Source organism: Pipra filicauda, unplaced genomic scaffold, assembly GCF_003945595.2.
Source record: "Pipra filicauda isolate LSUMZ 115617 unplaced genomic scaffold, ASM394559v2 scaffold420_size638996_pilon, whole genome shotgun sequence".
NCBI classification, from domain to species: Eukaryota; Metazoa; Chordata; class Aves; order Passeriformes; family Pipridae; genus Pipra; species Pipra filicauda.
The window spans coordinates 494,193-511,854 of NW_024104555.1; the positions used below are offsets into that span (position 1 = coordinate 494,193).

The window sequence follows — 17,662 nt, forward strand, 5'->3', positions numbered from 1 at the left end:
TGAGATTAAGAGTTGATAATAACCGGATTCTGTGGCAGTAAGTGTACATGCTGGGTCCATTGTTGTCTCATAGGAAACAGATTAATGGTAAAACTCACTTAAAAAACAGACTAACAAATGAAATTCCTGAATAGTTTGCCATAGAGATAAATAAAAGAAGAAAAAAGATGGAACAATTAACACACAGCTAACAAATGCACAGTCACAGCTGTCCAAACAGGATTAATAGAGTGTATTAGAGTACAGTGAGTCATGTGGTGCTTTGCAAAAATATCAATGTGTGTTGCACTACATGCCACTGCCCTGTGGCTCTGAATAGATGAAAAGAAATAAATATGTTAAGCAGATTCATAGTCTTTTCTCTCTATTAAAAAAGCAAGTTTCTAGACTATACTGAAAAGGCTGGACTTTATCCTTATGGGAAAGGTGAAAAAGCAGAAGTTATCTGATACATGCACTGACCTTCTTCAAGTTTTAAAAATGGAAATAGAATTTTTTATGTTTCATAGCATTCTTATTAGATATGTAGGTGATGGATGTGTCTCATCTGTCATTCTTCCAGAACTCCAGGAAAGTTTTTACTAAAATAAGTTATTCTACTTAAATAAGTTAATTCATTTTTCCCAGAACTTTTCAGTCTTTTAGCAGCCCTTCAAAAATGTTTCCCATCAGCACCATACTGCTACCCACCGAGAAAAAAATTGGGAACAGGGTACTTAATAATCAGGAACACAGAAACAAACAATTGCAGACAAAATGGAAATTTCTAATATACAAAAGTTCTCCTAGAATTCTACTCTTGAGCGTTATGTTTGAGTAAACGGATTTTAAACTTCTTTGTATGTACAGTCTAAAAACATACTATTTTTTTTAACCTGAAGAATTCTCTAATAGAGAGATTTTGTGACAATTTATTTTGTAAATTGTCACCAGCTTTTGTGTATATGTATTTGGAGCAGTAGAGATGAAGGTTTCTATTCAATTACTAAATAGTTTTTCAAATTAGTCTTGGGGTTTTTTTTCTCTGTGAGCTCAGTAGGTACTTCTTCTGTAAGAAAGTCATCCAAAGCTTTTTATCTCTTTCTCCCACAAGTTTATGAAATGTTACTGTGTCAGATCTTTTCTCATGAGCAGTGACATTTTTTATTTGTAAGAAGAAGTTGAATGTAATATATGGACAGTATTTTCCCACCTGCTCTAACAGAAGTGTCAGGGTTCATTTCTGTTTGTCCTTGTAACACTGCTCTGTGGGTTGCTGTTCTTCTGGACCTCTTTGTATCAAGGAATGTTATTCCTTTTTCAGAGAACTCTCTCCCTGGTGTTCTGCCTGTTTTGTTTCTTTTCCTTTAAAACTCTGGAAGACTGTACATTCAAATCTGACTTTCTCAATTTTCCTGTAACCTCACAGTCTGACTGAAACACTGCTGCCTTTGGAAATGTTAAGGACACTGTTTGCCTTTAAGTGGGAAAGCAGTTTATTGTCCTTCATCTCTTTACCAGTTAATTCAGGCAGCCATTTTCTTCTTTTTGTGGTAAGATCTTCTGAGCTTTTTTGATATTTCTCCCTGTTGCTATTTTGATCAGCTTCAGTGATTGTTTTGCTTCATCCTTTGAAACTTTTTCTTTTCATTTTCTTCATTTTGGGATCTTTTCCTTAGATACGAAGTTTGATTCCCGTGTTTTGATGCCGAGTACAAGAAGTAGGTGTATCTTTTAACGTTGTGATAATTAGCTGCAAGTCTTTGGTATCCAGTCACAATGAGATTCCTAAGTGCCAAGCTTACCCTTGAAAGGAGGGTAACGGACCCTTAATTCTGTCTCTCTTCGTTTATTATCACTGTTGAAGTCAGTTCTTAAAAGATCCCAAACCTTTACGAAATAACAGAAAACTCACTTCCAGGAGCTTCAGAGCCAGGGCTGTTTTGTCATTGCCTCGTTTGGTGCTGCTGTGTTAGTTCTGGGATAAAGCAAATCTTCTTTTGCCTGTTGTAAGATCAAGTTTTCCTGTGACATCATCTACACCAGAGGTTTTTTGGGAATATAATGGTTTAGCAATCATAGACAATGGTTTTGTGGGTATCATCTCAATGTTCTGCCATTTATTCAGTGTGGTACTTGATAAGACTTGACAAAAGAACAGCCTATGGTTCTTCCTCTCCTGCTTTCTAGGATAGGCCCTACAGCTTGTAGACATTTCCACGTGTTGGAAAAATTGTGTTCATTTAACTGTAGTGATTGACAGACCTTTGATCAGCACAAAGCCCGAGTGTCAGGGTTTGAGGTGCACTGTGAAGGAGACCTGTCAGCACCGTCTTTCAGCCACATACTCCATGGCTGTAGTGGTGGGTTTATCCAGGAGAAAAACTGCAGTTGCAAAGATGTCTTTAAACTTTGGTTTCAAAAACAGTGGCTCTGGAAAAACACTTACAAAGGCTTAGTGTTTACCACAAGATGTTGTGGCTCTCATAGAAAGGCTCTTTCCTACCTGTATTTTTTTATAAGAAAGCCCATGAGGCATTTCATCCTTTCTGGAATAAATAAGGATTTCATAGAAACTGAAGTTTCAAGCAGTTTTCGTGCTAAAGATAGATTTTTTTCCTAGTTTTATTTATTTATTGAAATTATAAAAGCCAAGTTCTTACCTAGAATAGACAATTTCAACTCACATTATTCAAGCATTTTCCTAGGAAATTTAGGAAACATTTTGGTAAGGGTTTTGGTATAGTTTTATAGTGGTCAACAAAGTAGAACATGATCTTGAGAACACTGTCTTGTACATTTAACGGTGTGTCTTCTAATGTGTTGTCTGAAAGAAATCTGCATTCAAATGTAAATGTAATAGAAATAAATTTTTATGTTTCTTAAAAAAATGTTATAAATATTTTGATCTAAATCTTACATGCAATTTAACAGGAATCACCAGATTTGATCTGCTTGGAGACTTTGGAAGGTTCAACTGGCTGGGGAACTTCTATATTGTACTATCTTACAACTTGCTCTTTGCTATCATGACAACATTGTGTCTGGTCAGAAAGTTCACTTCTGCAGTGCGAGAAGAGCTCCTGAAGGCATTAGGTAACACAGCTCTGAGAATTCTGTTTGTGCTTGAGGATTTCCTTTCTCCACTGTTGTTGCCTTGATGTGCATGCTACTGGTAAAGTTCTGGAAACTTTTCTTTTGGTGGAAGTTTCCGTAAGTTAAAATGAGGATTCGTAGCATTGCGTTTTTTTCTGAAGAGTCCAGAGCAAAAGTACAGTGTTGATTTTAATGATATGTGAGACTTGCTGATCTGCAGTTGGATTTTCAGCCTTTGGAGAGCACAGTAATGAGCAATTATTACAAACCAGAACTGCAGCTTGTGTATGGGTTGGCTGTTTTTTGTTTAAAGCAACTTATTAGTTCCCTAAAATAGTGGAGGTCTTCGCTGCTTTGTTGTGATGTTTTTTTCCAACACGTGTTCAGAAAATCTTTGTATGGAATATACAGAGTCTTAGCAGATGTCTGAGTCAAACCTGTACCTGATATAACAAAAAATTTGATCAAATTGTGCATTCATATTTCTTGATCATAGAAGAAAGACTTGAAACACATTTGATACTAAGAGGATAAAATGTACATATGTATTGTTGTTGCTACATCTTGTCTTTACTAATTAACAAGTCTCCTGTCTTTTTAGATCCTTAGAGTGGTATTTGCTTATATTGTGAGGATTAATGGTGAAACTTAATTGTTTCTTTGTAACTGTGGATTCAGTTTGCAGCATCTAAAAGTTACTCATGTTAATTTTCACTGATTACTGCTTTCAGAGTTGTGATGCTGAAACAAACTCCAAGCACTTCTCAGAGTGCACCTCTGCTGGTAGCAAATTAGGTTAAAATTATTGTAAAATAATTATAAATGAAGTGTTTAATAAAAAACTATGTATGTTGAAGGCAGTGTAACAGACCTGAAAATGCAGGAGCAGTAGGATAGGTGGTCACTGAATTTGACACAAGTAGGGAGTTATAAACCCTGAAATGTCCAGATTCCTGACAAAAACTGTATTTGTTTTCACTGCTGTACATAACAAACAGTGTCAAGAATGAGAGCCAAAATTGGCCTATGACCAAAAAGAGTTCATGTAATATTGGGACTTACAAATAAGACACTATTGAGGAGTTTTAGGTTCTTTAGTAGTGCAGTCAATTTTGGAATTCCAGCAATGCAAGAAATTTAACTTTGTATGTCATGGCACTTGAGTAAAACATTCAGTATAGTCTACACTAAATGAATTAGAAGCTCTTTCCATTTTTGATCCTTAATTTTAGAGGTTTGATAGGAGACTTCAGAGAGGAACTGTAGCAAGCAAGGAAGGACTGACATCATGCCTCTTGTGAATAAAATATGTTTAAATTTACTATCTTTCCCCACCTCCCCCTCCCTCCCCCAAAAAAGAGTAATTTAATTACTTGCCTGGGGCAGGATGTGAGACTTGAATTAGCACTAATAGTAGAGAACTGTGCAATAAGAACAAATGGCTGGAAACTGAGATAAATCATAATAATGTAGGCCTAAAAATGTTATTAGACATATAAACACTTTAGAGAGGTGATATGGTCATCACCAATGACATTCGGATCAACAATGGGTGATTTTCAGAAAGATGCTATAGTTTAAAAGAAGTATTTTAGGTAATTACTTAGGTCTTTGTAGGTTGACAGGGTAAAGTATTGCAAGTCTTTCTTGGTTCTTAACATCTAAGCCTGTGATTTCAGCAATGTTAAGTTAGGATTCTCTGGCTTCCATGCTTGTCTGTTTTAATGGGGTTTTCTCACTTAAAACCACTGAGGGAATTTCCCAGAAGTAATTCTTACCGGAGCTAGAAGGTCAGTTCTGGTCTTCAGCAAATGTGAAGTCCTTAACCACAAAGTAGAATTTGGATTCTCTGTATTCTTTTGAACTCGTGTATGCATGAAACATGGGAGAGTCTGAGTTTTATCTCATTCTTAATATTTTGCAGGATTAGATAAACTTCATCTATCAAACAATCCAAGAGACTCGGAGACAAAGCCGTCCGCAAATGGCCATCAGAAATCACTGTGATAACAATCACCTGCAATCAACAGAGCTGAAAACATCAACCTCATGGCATTCCCGTCATCTCATCAGCATTTTTAGATTGCTTTTAGTTGTTGTTAGTTTGGGTCCAGCCTTGTCTCATTTTTGATGCTCTGTGCTTCTGAGGAGGTTAGGTGTGTCACATTCTTCTCTTTCCAGTGAACTTTTGGTCTGCTTGTTTATTTCCCAGTAAGTTAATGCAGGAGGTGCCTTGAAGACTGGAAACTGAAGAGAATAATGCATTCCTTTTTATTTGTTGAAAGTCTCACATCTTTATTTTTAAACTTGTTACCATTTTGAATGCACAGTACCTCCTGTGTTACACAAACACAGCTATAAAGAATAACTTTGGGACTTGGTTAAAAAAAAAAAAAAAAGAAGAAAAGATACACTTGAAGCCCAATATGACCCTTACTGGAAATGTAAAGTACCTGGAGTAGGCATCCTTGACAGGAGACAAACAGTTCTACAAGAATGTCTTAAAAATAGCAGTAACTGGTGGAGATCACAGTTCCCTTTGTGCTGCATACAGTAGGCTGTGTCACGATGCTTTCTTGGAAGGCCAATGTTTTCAGCTGTCTGTCCTTAGCTCTAAATGCCAGGTTGCTTTACTGGTGGTCAAACAATGTCTTATTGAAGTCCACATGAAGATTACCTTCAGTGTTAAATCTGAGCCTAGTATGCTTTGTAAAAAGCTGTGTAGACCCCCTGTCACAGCTCTTGCAGTTCTGTGAGCTACTGTGCTGTGGAGGTCCTTTACCCTTCCCAGTACCCCCCTGTAAAATTCTTGATGAACTACTGTGTGTAAGCAGTACTTGTAATCAATGCAAGGAGCACAGGCCTAGGAGGCTGCAGTTGCGGTTTTCTACAGTCTTTAATTTGAAGTAAATTTCTCTGAATTTGTACTCCAGTTACCAGGATTTCTGTTCAGTGGCACAGTTCAGTGTCTGTCACTAGCCTGTTTTTTTAATGTACACATGAAGATGTATATAGGCCTATATGTATAGATATCGTAAATTAAGATTATAGAGATGACATAGGTGGTTTGATAAGTAAAACTTGTGTGTTCAATCTTGGTAGTTTGAATTTCTGCAGTGTTACAGTTTAACTGCTCAGAGGCCTTAGATTCAGGATGGCATTGGTGGGTGGTAACATCCTTTCTCATAGCATTACTGCAGCCTTGGGAATCCTGTAAGCAGTTTACAGTAAAGAAAAAAACCAAGTAAGTATTCAAAATCTGGTTGCATTTTTGTCCTGCTTCAAACAGATTGGAATGGGGACATGTTCAGTGAGTGCCCATCATGTAGGGAGCCAGAAAATGTTCCTGTTTATTTCCCATTTCTATAAAACAACTGTGTCAGTCTGTCTGTAGTTTGGGGTTTTATATGTGATCAGTTGGGGACAACTTGCTTTCCACTGTGGTTCCGAAATAAGGTAAACCTTGTGTCAGAAACTCTTTGACTGTTCTCCTGAGATGACTGCTCTGGGCTGTCGCCCTTATTGCTGTCTGTGTGAATGTCTGCTTGGTTTTTTCACTAAAGTGCTTAAAAAATCAAGCTCCAGTACACACAAGGATTTCTCTCCTTTTTTTTTTTTTTTTTTTTAAGCTGCCTTTTCTGACTTGATCTGGGGCATAATGTAAATATTGCTGTAGTAAATATGATGCTAGAGAGTTACTTTTTTGTGTGTGTGATTGGTATAAATTCAAGGCTTATTGAACTGACTGTTGATGTGTTGTACCAAGTCTTGGAAGACAAAGTAAAATTGCTTGATTTCACTAAGATTTACAAGCATCTTTCCTGTTGTTTGAGTTTAATGCTGACACTTTAGAGAGAAATCTTTATCTGAGTCAAAGTTCTGCAACTAAGAACAGGGAGCTGTAACTGAAAGTTGTTTTAAAATGTGTTTACATTTAAAATATTGGGAGATATATTATTAGGGGCACCATTCAGGTATTCTCAGAGCTTGTAGCCCTATGTGTTAGCATTATAGTTAAAAACAACTGAAATGTGTCCACTTCTTCATGCAAGTCAGTGTATGACCAAAATTGTCCTCATGTCTTGATGGGCCTGGTGAATTGTGGTGTGTGAGGCCAGTTAGCTATATAGAAATATTTTTGTTACAAAATTAAGACAGTTATTTAAATACACTCTGTGAAACTGAAGAAATTAATATTAGGAATACACCAAGGGAGTGTGAACCATCCTTGGTCTTGCTCTTCATGCCTTTGGAGAGATGTTTGTCCTGACACCAGTGACCCAGGAACACAGAAAAGGGTGGATTATACTGTGTGTGTGGTTTCTGAAAGTGAGTTGGGCAATTACTTAAACTAAGCAGAGGCAGTTCCTGCTGAGAAGCACCCAAACTTCAGGCAAGGCTTTAAAACTCATTTTCAAAACAAGCATTGCAGCCTTGACTGTCTCCACCCCTTCTGCTGGGTATTGCAGGCAGATGTATGAGTTAAGCTATGTATGGAAGGAATTTACACTGGAATCTGTGGGATAGTTGAGATGCTGTGTGGTTTCCAAGGTGGACGGGAAATTCAGAACTACTCTGTGCAACTACTGACAGTGTTTTGATTTAAAATGAGCTGTTGATGTTGTGACACTGTCCACATTAAAATACACCTTTGGCCTTGAAAATGACATGCTTATGCAAAACTTTGTTACTGCGTGTAAGATACAGGTCACTGTATACTCTTCACAGAACATATTGTCACTTAAATACAAGCAACTGGTAATTCATTAATGGATATTGACAGTACATTCCTAGTATTTTGACTCATGTAGAGTCAGGTGTTCTATACCTTCAAGGTATATACAGCTGATCTTAGTAACATTAACATCTGCCTCACTTCTTATGAGGCAAAAGCACATCAATGCTTCCATCTTCAACTAGATACCACACAAGACCAAAAAATAGATGTAAACTAGGTGTTTTAAGTTAGCCATTTCTTGGCTTTATTCTGTGTTGGTAGCACAATATTAAATGGAGTGGCAGAACTGTAATATTGTGGGGTTTCTAAGCCTAAAGCACACATGCTTATCATTTTAAGCTAAAAATTAATGGTATTGGTTACTGTACAAGTAACAATTTTTGCATTCATAGGAAGCTTTGTTTACTGTCTGTAATGTGATGTTTATCTTTGTCCCTGCTCCTCCAATACCTTTCACCCTATTGACTGTTTTAGTGTCATAGAAATTAAAGGATTTGACAAGTTGTTTTCCTTGTCTGGTTCCCAAGTACCACCTCGAGCACCACAGAGGGGAGGGCAGGAGCTCCTGCAGCCGTGTGCTCAGTGGGATGGACAGTGACACTTCCTCCAGTGTGTCACCAGGAGTGGTGAGTGCCAAGGGGCCGCAGCCCTCCTCTGTCCCACCAGGTCTCTGCTGCTCTCCCGTGTGTCTCTGCAGCAGCTGATGCTACTTGAGGTGCTCACATGTGCCCACTGCTGTGTAGTAAAGACATGATGGCCCTTTTCTTAAAGAATTTACTGTCTAAATTAGAAAGGAATAAGGTAGAAACAGGTAGAAAGGAATAAGGTGGAAACCTCTTCCTGCATATGGGCTTTCCTTGAATTCTTAAAATTTTTTTTTTATTTTCCTTTCTCTTTCTTTTCATCCTCTTCCAGAGGCGGGATGGTGGCGTACATACAGCAGCTGAGCCTCAAGATCATATTCTCTGATCTTGAAAATAGCAATTTTTTCTAATCTAGATGAAATAATTTAAACAGAGACAGGACACTAAGGCCTTACACATAAGTAACCTCTTTAAAAAAAAATGTGCTTAGTTTAATTTAAAAAAGTATTGATGTGAACTGTGAACCTCTAACTGCTTTAATGAAATAAGATCCCCTGCTCCCTAGCATTAGGGTTTTTGTTATTTTAGTGCTGACTTGAGACAATATTCCCTACACTGACTTCCCTCCCCAACCCATGACTATTGAATTTGCTATTGGTAAGATGGCAGGTTAATTCAGTCACATTAGCAGTATTTGAACTCTACAAAAATGCTTCTTTTGAATTCATCCCATTCAGGGAGAGCAGTCTAAGCCCACAGCCACCACCCAGATGGTGATATAACCTCTGCCCCTTTTTCTACCTTACCCCCTGCCCTTACCTCAGGCAAGGTATACACAGTCTCTGTTGTATGAAGTTGTGATGGTCCTTTCTGTGATCCAGGTGTGAGATCAGCCCGTGGTGTGTCCCTCTGCCACACACAGTTCTAGGTGCTGAACTGGGTGACTTCAGGTGGGGATTGCAGCCTTGGGTTTCCAGGTGATAGCTGGGGTGTTTTTGAGCTGGAGCTTGTCGCTTTCGGCGCTTCAGTTGGGGCTCAGAAGTTGTTCAGGATCTCCTGTCTGTACATGACTGTGCAGTCATTCTCTATTTGAATGGCTTCTTGCTGTCCCAAGAGTGCTGCATGGCTCTGAGAGGAACTGTGTCCCCCCAGACCACAGTTGTTGCACTTTAACAATTAAAACCTGAGAATATTGGTCAGAATCTTAGGAAGGAGAACACATCTCATGAGGAATTAACGCTAAATGTGGCTTCCAGAATCCCCACTGTGCCCAGTAATTGGGGAAGGGTGGTAGGAAATGGTGTGAGCTCACCTGTGCAGACTGTTTGATTATATTCCTAGTCAGTCTTTAAAATTCCATGTTACTAAAACTATATTTAAAATCCTGAAGTTCATGGAATTCCGGGGCTGATGAAACTTTTTTCTAAATCTGGCCTTAATTCTTGAAGACATCTAACATCTCATCTTGCTTCCCTTTTTTGTGTTTTCAAGTCATTCACTGTCGTACTCTGTGATGTTGATGTTTAGAACAGATACTCTTCTTGATCCAGACAAAACATGAAATAGCAGAAGAGGAATCTACATAGCTCTGATGTATGCACTGTAAGAAAACATACCAGAAGGCAGCTTTAGTGGAAGGTTTTTGAAATGTTTCACAGTTGAAGCACCTAAAACTCTTCTTTCTAAGAGAAAGAAGAAACACGTATCATTAGTATACAAACGTCAGTTGTAGGGTTTCTAAATACGCCTGTGATTCACTGACACTGAAAACAACTTCATCAATTCTTAAAATCTGTTTTGTGATTCACAGTGCAACGTTATCTTGGACTTTATAGAAGCCTGTGAACTTCTGAAAATATCTCTTGGCAACAGAAAACCTGAGGATGCTTGCTACTTCTGTGTTCATCACCATATTTTTTTCAGTAACTTTTAAAGTTTCATTTATTGCTCTTAGATTTTTTTTTTTAATATATATAGCATTAAATGTTTTAACAAATATAGAAGGTGACTCCAAACAGCCAGTGGTGTCAGAAGTATCCTGTACATACTGATACTCCTGACATATCTAATTCCAAGCTATTTAAAAGCTGTATCTGTATGAAGGCCTCACATAAACACAGAAATTAGGAAATCCTAATTCTTCAAGGTGTTTAGGTGTCTGAACGTTCATATGTACCTACATGAGCATTTTGGGATGCTGCTTCTAAATGTTTGTTGATCACTAACCTCAAGTGTTGCTGTTGCTTCTGCTCCCCCTCCCCCCATTACATTAAGTTTTATAGCCAGCATCACTGGATGAAGCTCCTTCCTGAACAGGGCTTTATTTTGCATTCCTCATATATTCAGTGCTTCCATAAATACCAGCTGTTGAAGTTTTGGGGCACTTGCTTTGATTTTAATATATTTCTTTTCTCACATAGCCTGTACAGAGACATTCCCTAGTTAGAACTGTTCCTCCATCGTGAAAATGTTAGCATTTATTCATTAATTTTTTGTTTTACCACTAGATTCCATTTAAACAATCCTGTCACTAGAGCATCCTCTAACAAATTACCAAGAGATAAGTCAGTTTGAATTAGGAGTGAGAGGGAAAAGGTTTAGTCATTGCATATATTTGTGATTTTTAACTTCCAGTGGCGTGGGGCAACCAGCCCCTTTCTCAGTGGGAGTGATGTGCTGGTAGAGCCACTCTGAGCCTGTGCTGTGGCAGTCACTGCACAGTAGCTGATGTTCTGTGGAACTGCTGCAGTTCATCTGCCGTGGGATTTATGGGAGTGGGACCTCAGCTCTCTGTGCCTGCTGCCTCGCTCCATCAGAGATGGACACACGTCGTGTGGGCAGTGTTCTCCTCAGTCAGGCTTTGTGTGGTCCCAGGGTGAGGATTTCCGTGTGTTTTTGTACCTTTGTATTTCATGTGTATGAGCATGTTTTGGACCTTCTCTCCTCATGTAAAGTGATCATTCAGAAAAGTGGCATGATGGCAGTACCTGTGCTGTGGATACAATGGATGTGTTGAAATGCTTAAGGAGAAAATTAATTGGTGCATGACTTCCCCATTTCCACCTAACCATGAGTTTTTCCAGTCTGGACAAAAATTATTAGAGTCACAAAATCTCTGTGAGTAACTTTCTCTCCCCGGCTTTATATAACTAAAAAAGTTGAGCCACTTACCATTTCTTAAAGGTAGGTTTCAAAAGTATTTTTCCCTTACCTGCTATGAGTTCTATTGCTTTGAAAACAAATGGATAGAAAATGAAGATACATTTGGGTCACGGATTTGAAATCTCGAAGTGTGTGTATGAAACACATGTATATACAAAAAAAGGCTATGTTTCCTTTCCTTCCCTGTGGGGTTTGAAACCCAACCCTATGTTACCTAAATAGAAAACACACATTGCTCTTGTCTCCGTGGAGCTTTGTCTTTAAAATTCCCACTGAGGAGACAGAGAACATTCTCAGAGTGCTGCTGGCACTCTGATCCCTGTCACCTGGGACCAGCTTCACGTGGGCTTGGATGACGCGACCGTAAAAGTACGATTCTGAACCGGTGTTTCTATGGCTGTTGCTGCTGCTGGCTGGGCTGTAACGATGGCAGCAGACACCTTCTGTCACCCACTTTCAGGTTTTTCATCGCAGTGTTACTGGTTGAGATCTCAGTTTACAAAAAAAATTAGAAATTACGCACAGTCTGAACCTTGTGAGGCTGGGAGATGTTGAACAGGGAATTGGTGGTCCCCTCTCGGTCCGGTTTGTGCTTAAGGCTTTGTAAACTCAATCTTGAGCAACTGACTTTCCTTTCACGTGGATGTATCTGACCAAGGTATAATACAGCTGAAAAATTGTGCTTTTAGCGTTACTTAAATCCAAACAATACCTTCTCCCCACCAAACCTTTCACAGTTTGTTTTAGGTCATCCAGGAATACGATTTATAATGTTCTCTGTTGTGGATCCTTTGTTGTGTTACAAAAATAAATGAAAATACTTGCTGCCTTAGGTAGGCTGATTTTTTTTTTTCTTTTTGTGAAAAGCAGTGGTATTGTGTTTTTTCCTTTGTTTGAAATGTTACACTGAATGTTTTGTAGGAAGATTTTTTTTTTTACTGTGTTTTCAATAAAGGTAAAGTGTGATTTATAGCAGGGTTTGGTGCCTTTATTTTTTTTTTTTATTTTAAGCAATGAAAAACCAAAAATCTCTGTGGCATTCTGAATTATGCTGCCAGCAATTGGTGTGAATAGTTGTGTTCCTCCCTTCTCTTTCCTCCTCCCAATTTAACCTGCTTTTCAGATTCTCCAGTGGCTATATTTCTAAAATAGCTAATGCAGGGAATGTGTTGGAGATTCCTGTACATTCAGAGGCATCACAGCCCTGTGTTTTACGACAGGTGTGCAATTAATTTGAACCCTCTGCTTTAGGCCAGTGGGGATTGTTTATAGGAAAGTATGGTGATTATGTAATTTGTAAGTAATTTTCAATAGCTTAATAGTTTGACTGAAGGGCAATTTTTAATGTATTAAAAACATGACCACCATGTTTCCTAAACTGTCTGAAACTTAAACAGCTTCAGACTTTAATTTCCATTTCACAGGAGCATTTAGACTGTTTTTAAAGTTCAAGAATCATGTGGATGGAAGAGACCTGAAGATGTCTGATCCATCCAGCTGGGCAGGATCAAACATACCTGCCTTATTCCTGGTATTTAACCAGGCTGGCAGGGACTGTCTGTGATGTGATTGCTGTCTCTAGGCAGTATATTCCAGTGTTTAATTGTTCAAGATTTTCTAAATGTCAAATGCGAAGGGTCCTTGCCGCGCTCTAAGCTTTAATTTGATTCTCAAACGTCCACAGTCAAACAAGTCTTTCTGCTTGCACCAGCTTTTTCCACGCCTGAAAGGTTACGTTTCCCTTTATCATCTATATAAGAAATGACTCCCAATTCCCTCAACTGTTTTATGCAACCTTCTCATCATCCTTTTTGCTGCCTGTGGGGATGCTCATGCGTGCCTAGAAATGCAGAGCTCAAGTGGACACAGAAACCTTCAAGCTTGAGCCCTGGCAGTACATTATGTCTTCAGTAATTATTTCTTCTTTTTTTTTTTTTTTTGACAAGCAGTGAGAGAAGAGGCATCTCAGTTGTTGTCCTCAATATGGACTTTTATGACCTACTGCCTTAAATATATTTCCACATATTGCATATAGGCCTGAGAAGTCTTGTCTTCGTATCTGAAGATGCTCCCACCTGTGCTCAGCAAAATAAATACCTAAAAGCAGTGAATACTTTACTTGAACTTAATCATCTCCTTGAGTGCAATCCCAGCTTGCTGTGGGTTTCTCCCAATGCACCACAGTATCAAATCTCTGCAGGGACTCACACAAGTCTTAGGCTTGCCTTTGTGTCACTGCTCCTAAATAGAGCAGTTTTAAGGACCATTTTGACACCTGTGCCATGACCATACAACATGAGCCTTTTTCTCCATGCGTTTCCTGTGAGCGAAAACCTGATAGGAAAACAAGGAGCCATTTTTTTCAGGGAGTGTGGGTTGGGAAGTGGAAGGTGAGGTGGTAGAAGGGTTGAGCTTAAGGTCAGGCAGCCTGATGGCACGTGAACACTTTCCTATTGTTTAATTTTTATTTTTTTTAATGCTTCCTTCCTACTGCTAAAGTGACCCTTCATAGCTATATATCAGAATATTCGAAGTCAACTTTTCTAGACCCAGAGAATCAACAGTCCAAGTCCTAAGAAAAGGCCACAGAAAGTATGTGAAGAGCCTACTTAACCTTCTAAGATTTCATATCAACTTTGCATTTCCTGAATTTCCTGCTAAATATCAGATTTGATCCCATGTGTTCTTTTGATTCTATGGTCTGATTCACTTCTAATTTTGAACTGTTATAACTTAATGTATTTCCAAATGATCCCTAACACAACAGTTTATTGAAAGAATGTATCCGTGTGTCAGTACAAACTGGATTTAGTTTCCTTGTTAGTTAATGCTGATTTAACAATTTAACAAAACAGAAAAGTTCCCCGAGAGCCCTTGTATAGTGTATTTAAATCCCAATGTGATGAGAGAAGCAGCAGCCCCTTGTGTTGTCTGTAAGAGAATTCTGTGTGTAGCAAAGAGCAGATGGGGAACCTTGTGCTTCCCCTCACAACTGCTCACTGACAGGAAAGACAAATCTGAGTGTCTCCCACACTGACCTTGGGTGGTATGTGTAAAACAGAAAACAAATAAACAGGGATCCCACCACAGGCCTCCTTCAATATTTACATTTTGTGGTCTCCAAACAATCCTGAACAATGACACCGTGTGCTCCCTGAAGGACTCATGAAATAGGTTATGTCTTTAATATTCTAAAGTCATTATGTATTTAATTAAGCAACAACAACCCTAGTAAGTTGTACCTGAACTGTTGTTACCTGGGTACTAGAACTGAATCTACTCCACATTGTAATTTTAACTGCTCTTACTGATTTAATTTTAAAGCCTAAATTCAGGAAATACAAGGTAAGATGACACCTAACCCTTATATAGCTTATGGTTTCTGTTCACTATCAAGTAAAGGTTGATCCATTTGAAAACAATTTTGCTCCTGATTTTTGCTTGGTCTTCATTTATATGGGTATCAAACTTGAACAGACCTGGCCTGTGTTTGTAAGCAAGCGAGGAGGGATGTAACAGAAAGGTAGAGCAGCCACGATGGTGCTTTCCAAAAGCTACTCAGGACACAAAATTTGAATAATAGCAACCATGCTGTAACTCAGCCCTTATCCAGGGTCTATTTCTGTGAATGGGAGGGAACACAGGCAGTTTGGGGTCAGTTCCAGGACCTGCCCTCTGTCTGTGAACTCGGACTAGACAATCTGCTGAGGACAATTGACTACCAGGGAGAGCTGAGGGCAGGGGGCAGCGTGGGCTGGGACACATTAAGCCCCTCTCTGTACCTCTGCTGCTTATTCCTTCTTCCCTTAAAAGTGAGAAGCTCTCTGTTTCTATGCCAAGCTTGCGCTTCCCTTCCCTGTTTCACTAAGTGATCCTGAAAGTCCTTTCCTGAGCCTCCTTGAGCTGGAACTGTAAAAATAAAGTGGAAAACTCTTCTCCTGCCTGAGACAGGGGTCCATGAAGTTCCTCTGCTGCTAAGATACTATCTCCTCTGAGCTACTTCTGTATTTTCTGCACTATGACCTGACCCAACTCACATCCATCAATCAGCAAATAAAGTCTAAGATTGGGAAGAAAAAAAAAAGGTAGCTGAAATGTGATCCAGAAGTTTTGCTAGCTGGCAAATCAGCCTAAACTATCAATGCGAACAGAAAGGAAATCAGCATTTTGTATAATTTGTTAGTGTTAACACGTTCTGGGATTTAAATATTAAATCCTGCTGCGTTTTAATGCATAATACTGAATAACCTTTTTTTCCCCCCCTAAAACAACTGAAACTGATTGATTGCATTTATTTCTGAAAACACCATGCCTCTGCGTTTTAAGTCTGTGACTTCTGAAAGCTTGACTAGAATGGCACAAACAGACTATGTGAAATACCCCATTGGTATGCAAAACTGCATCAGTCATCTGTACAGCAGCACAAGACTATGATAAAATGAAACGGTGAAACAAAGTGCCGAGGTGAACTTTGTCCACAGGGAAGCCTTTTTAAGTGATCCAATGTCAGCAAATTGCTTACTAATGTGTTGACTTATGGCAACCCTCAAAAGTAAAATGAAAAGGCTGGAATTTACAGCATATCAATGAATCAGTTGATAAGCTTTTACTGGTTTAATATCCTCCTAGTTTTGGTGCTTGGAGCCACTTCAAGTTAGCAACAGAATGTTTACCATCTCCGTGTGATAAAGGAAGTCAAACGACTAAACAAATTCCAGGACCATTATACTGTTTGGTGAGATTTAAATTAAAATCGTTGGGAGAAATCATGTGGAGGGGGAAGGAAGAAACTAAAGTCAACTGCATCATTTCACAATGACTTACCTCGCTTCCTAAACAATGGCAAGATTTTTAGCGGAGCTGGAGATAATGTAATGCATTTGAAAAGATTTAATTGCACCAATAAAAGACTATACCACAATTAAATGACATACGGAGTGACATTTATAGATAGGATCAAAGAAATTCACTACCTAACATGCTGAAGCAACACCCTGCTCTCTCTGTATAGTAGTGCTAAAAAGTAGCCTACTTTGGTTTCAGTGACCTTTCTTATCGACTTTGATCTAGATTATTAAAAATTTTAATGGCAGGTGTAATAAGGGCTACTGTAGCACCCTGAAAAAAGTAATATGTGTCCTTCCCAGTACTAATATTTCAGACCTTGTTTTTTATTTTGTGATATTTATTTAAGTGTATGAGACTTGACATTTAACCTTTGTGATCCTTCCAGAGGCGGCAGGGTTATTAAAAAATAAATTAGTTTTTTTCCCAATTGTGACCCCTTTTGGTTATGCTAATGTTTAGGGAGTGACATTTTAAAAGCACAGCACAATTTTGAGAAGCAAGTTTTATTTTAGGAAAGCTTTTTAACATCTGGAAATGGATAGCTCCTTGTGAAAACTTTCTTTAGTGTTTTCATTAACCAACACTTAGAAGTATAAGAGTGAATGGCAGGAAAACTCATCTCCTGTTGCCACTTGAAAGCCACTAAGAAAAATAAGTACATATCCTTTAATCACAACAAGTACTGAATTCATTTAGACCTGGCTAATTGTTATGAGAAGACTATAAATGTATTCTTAATAGAAGGTAAAAAAGTGGTGCCTGTTTTGTTCCCTGCAAAATCCTGAACTGTTACATATGAAAATGATTTCCTACTACTGTGGACTATGTATGGAAACTATATTGAATGAAGACCTGCCCACGGCTTTTATAATTGAGTGATGAAGTGTGAGCAGTCTATCAAGCTTTTTCTCCCTAAATTAGGTACAAAAAACAGGGACCCTAAAAGCCAGCCCACCATAGGTAGCTTGGTAGGTTGCTGCTGTAGCCATCTGAAGTTCTGTGGCAGAAATTTTAACAGATGATACTTTAGGAACCTTCTTCAACTTCCCATTAGTGACGCCCTGTTCATAGCTTACCTTGGAAAATTGACAGCCTTTTTGGGAAAGAAGCATATGACTGCTTCCCTGGTCCTTCATGCAGGAAAATCGAAGTGTTGCTCTTGTCTGTTCTCATCACGCTTCTTGAGGACAGTCACGACCCACCAATGGATTCATTTATTCCAAACTTAAGTGCTTGAACACTTTTGAAAGTAACA

The 17,662-nt window shown here is 38.6% G+C and overlaps 1 protein-coding gene across 1 annotated transcript in view; it reads left to right on the forward strand.

Moving 5' to 3' along the window:
* The window catches only part of LMBR1 (limb development membrane protein 1), a 72,763-nt gene extending 60,232 nt beyond the window's left edge, over positions 1-12,531 (forward strand). Inside the window, exons 16-17 of the mRNA XM_027715501.2 lie at positions 2,914-3,075; positions 5,000-12,531. Coding sequence (XP_027571302.1) covers positions 2,914-3,075; positions 5,000-5,082 — 245 coding nt within the window. The 3' untranslated portion in view covers positions 5,083-12,531. The remainder of the gene's footprint in view (positions 1-2,913; positions 3,076-4,999) is intronic.
* The last annotated feature ends 5,131 nt before the right edge of the window (positions 12,532-17,662 follow it).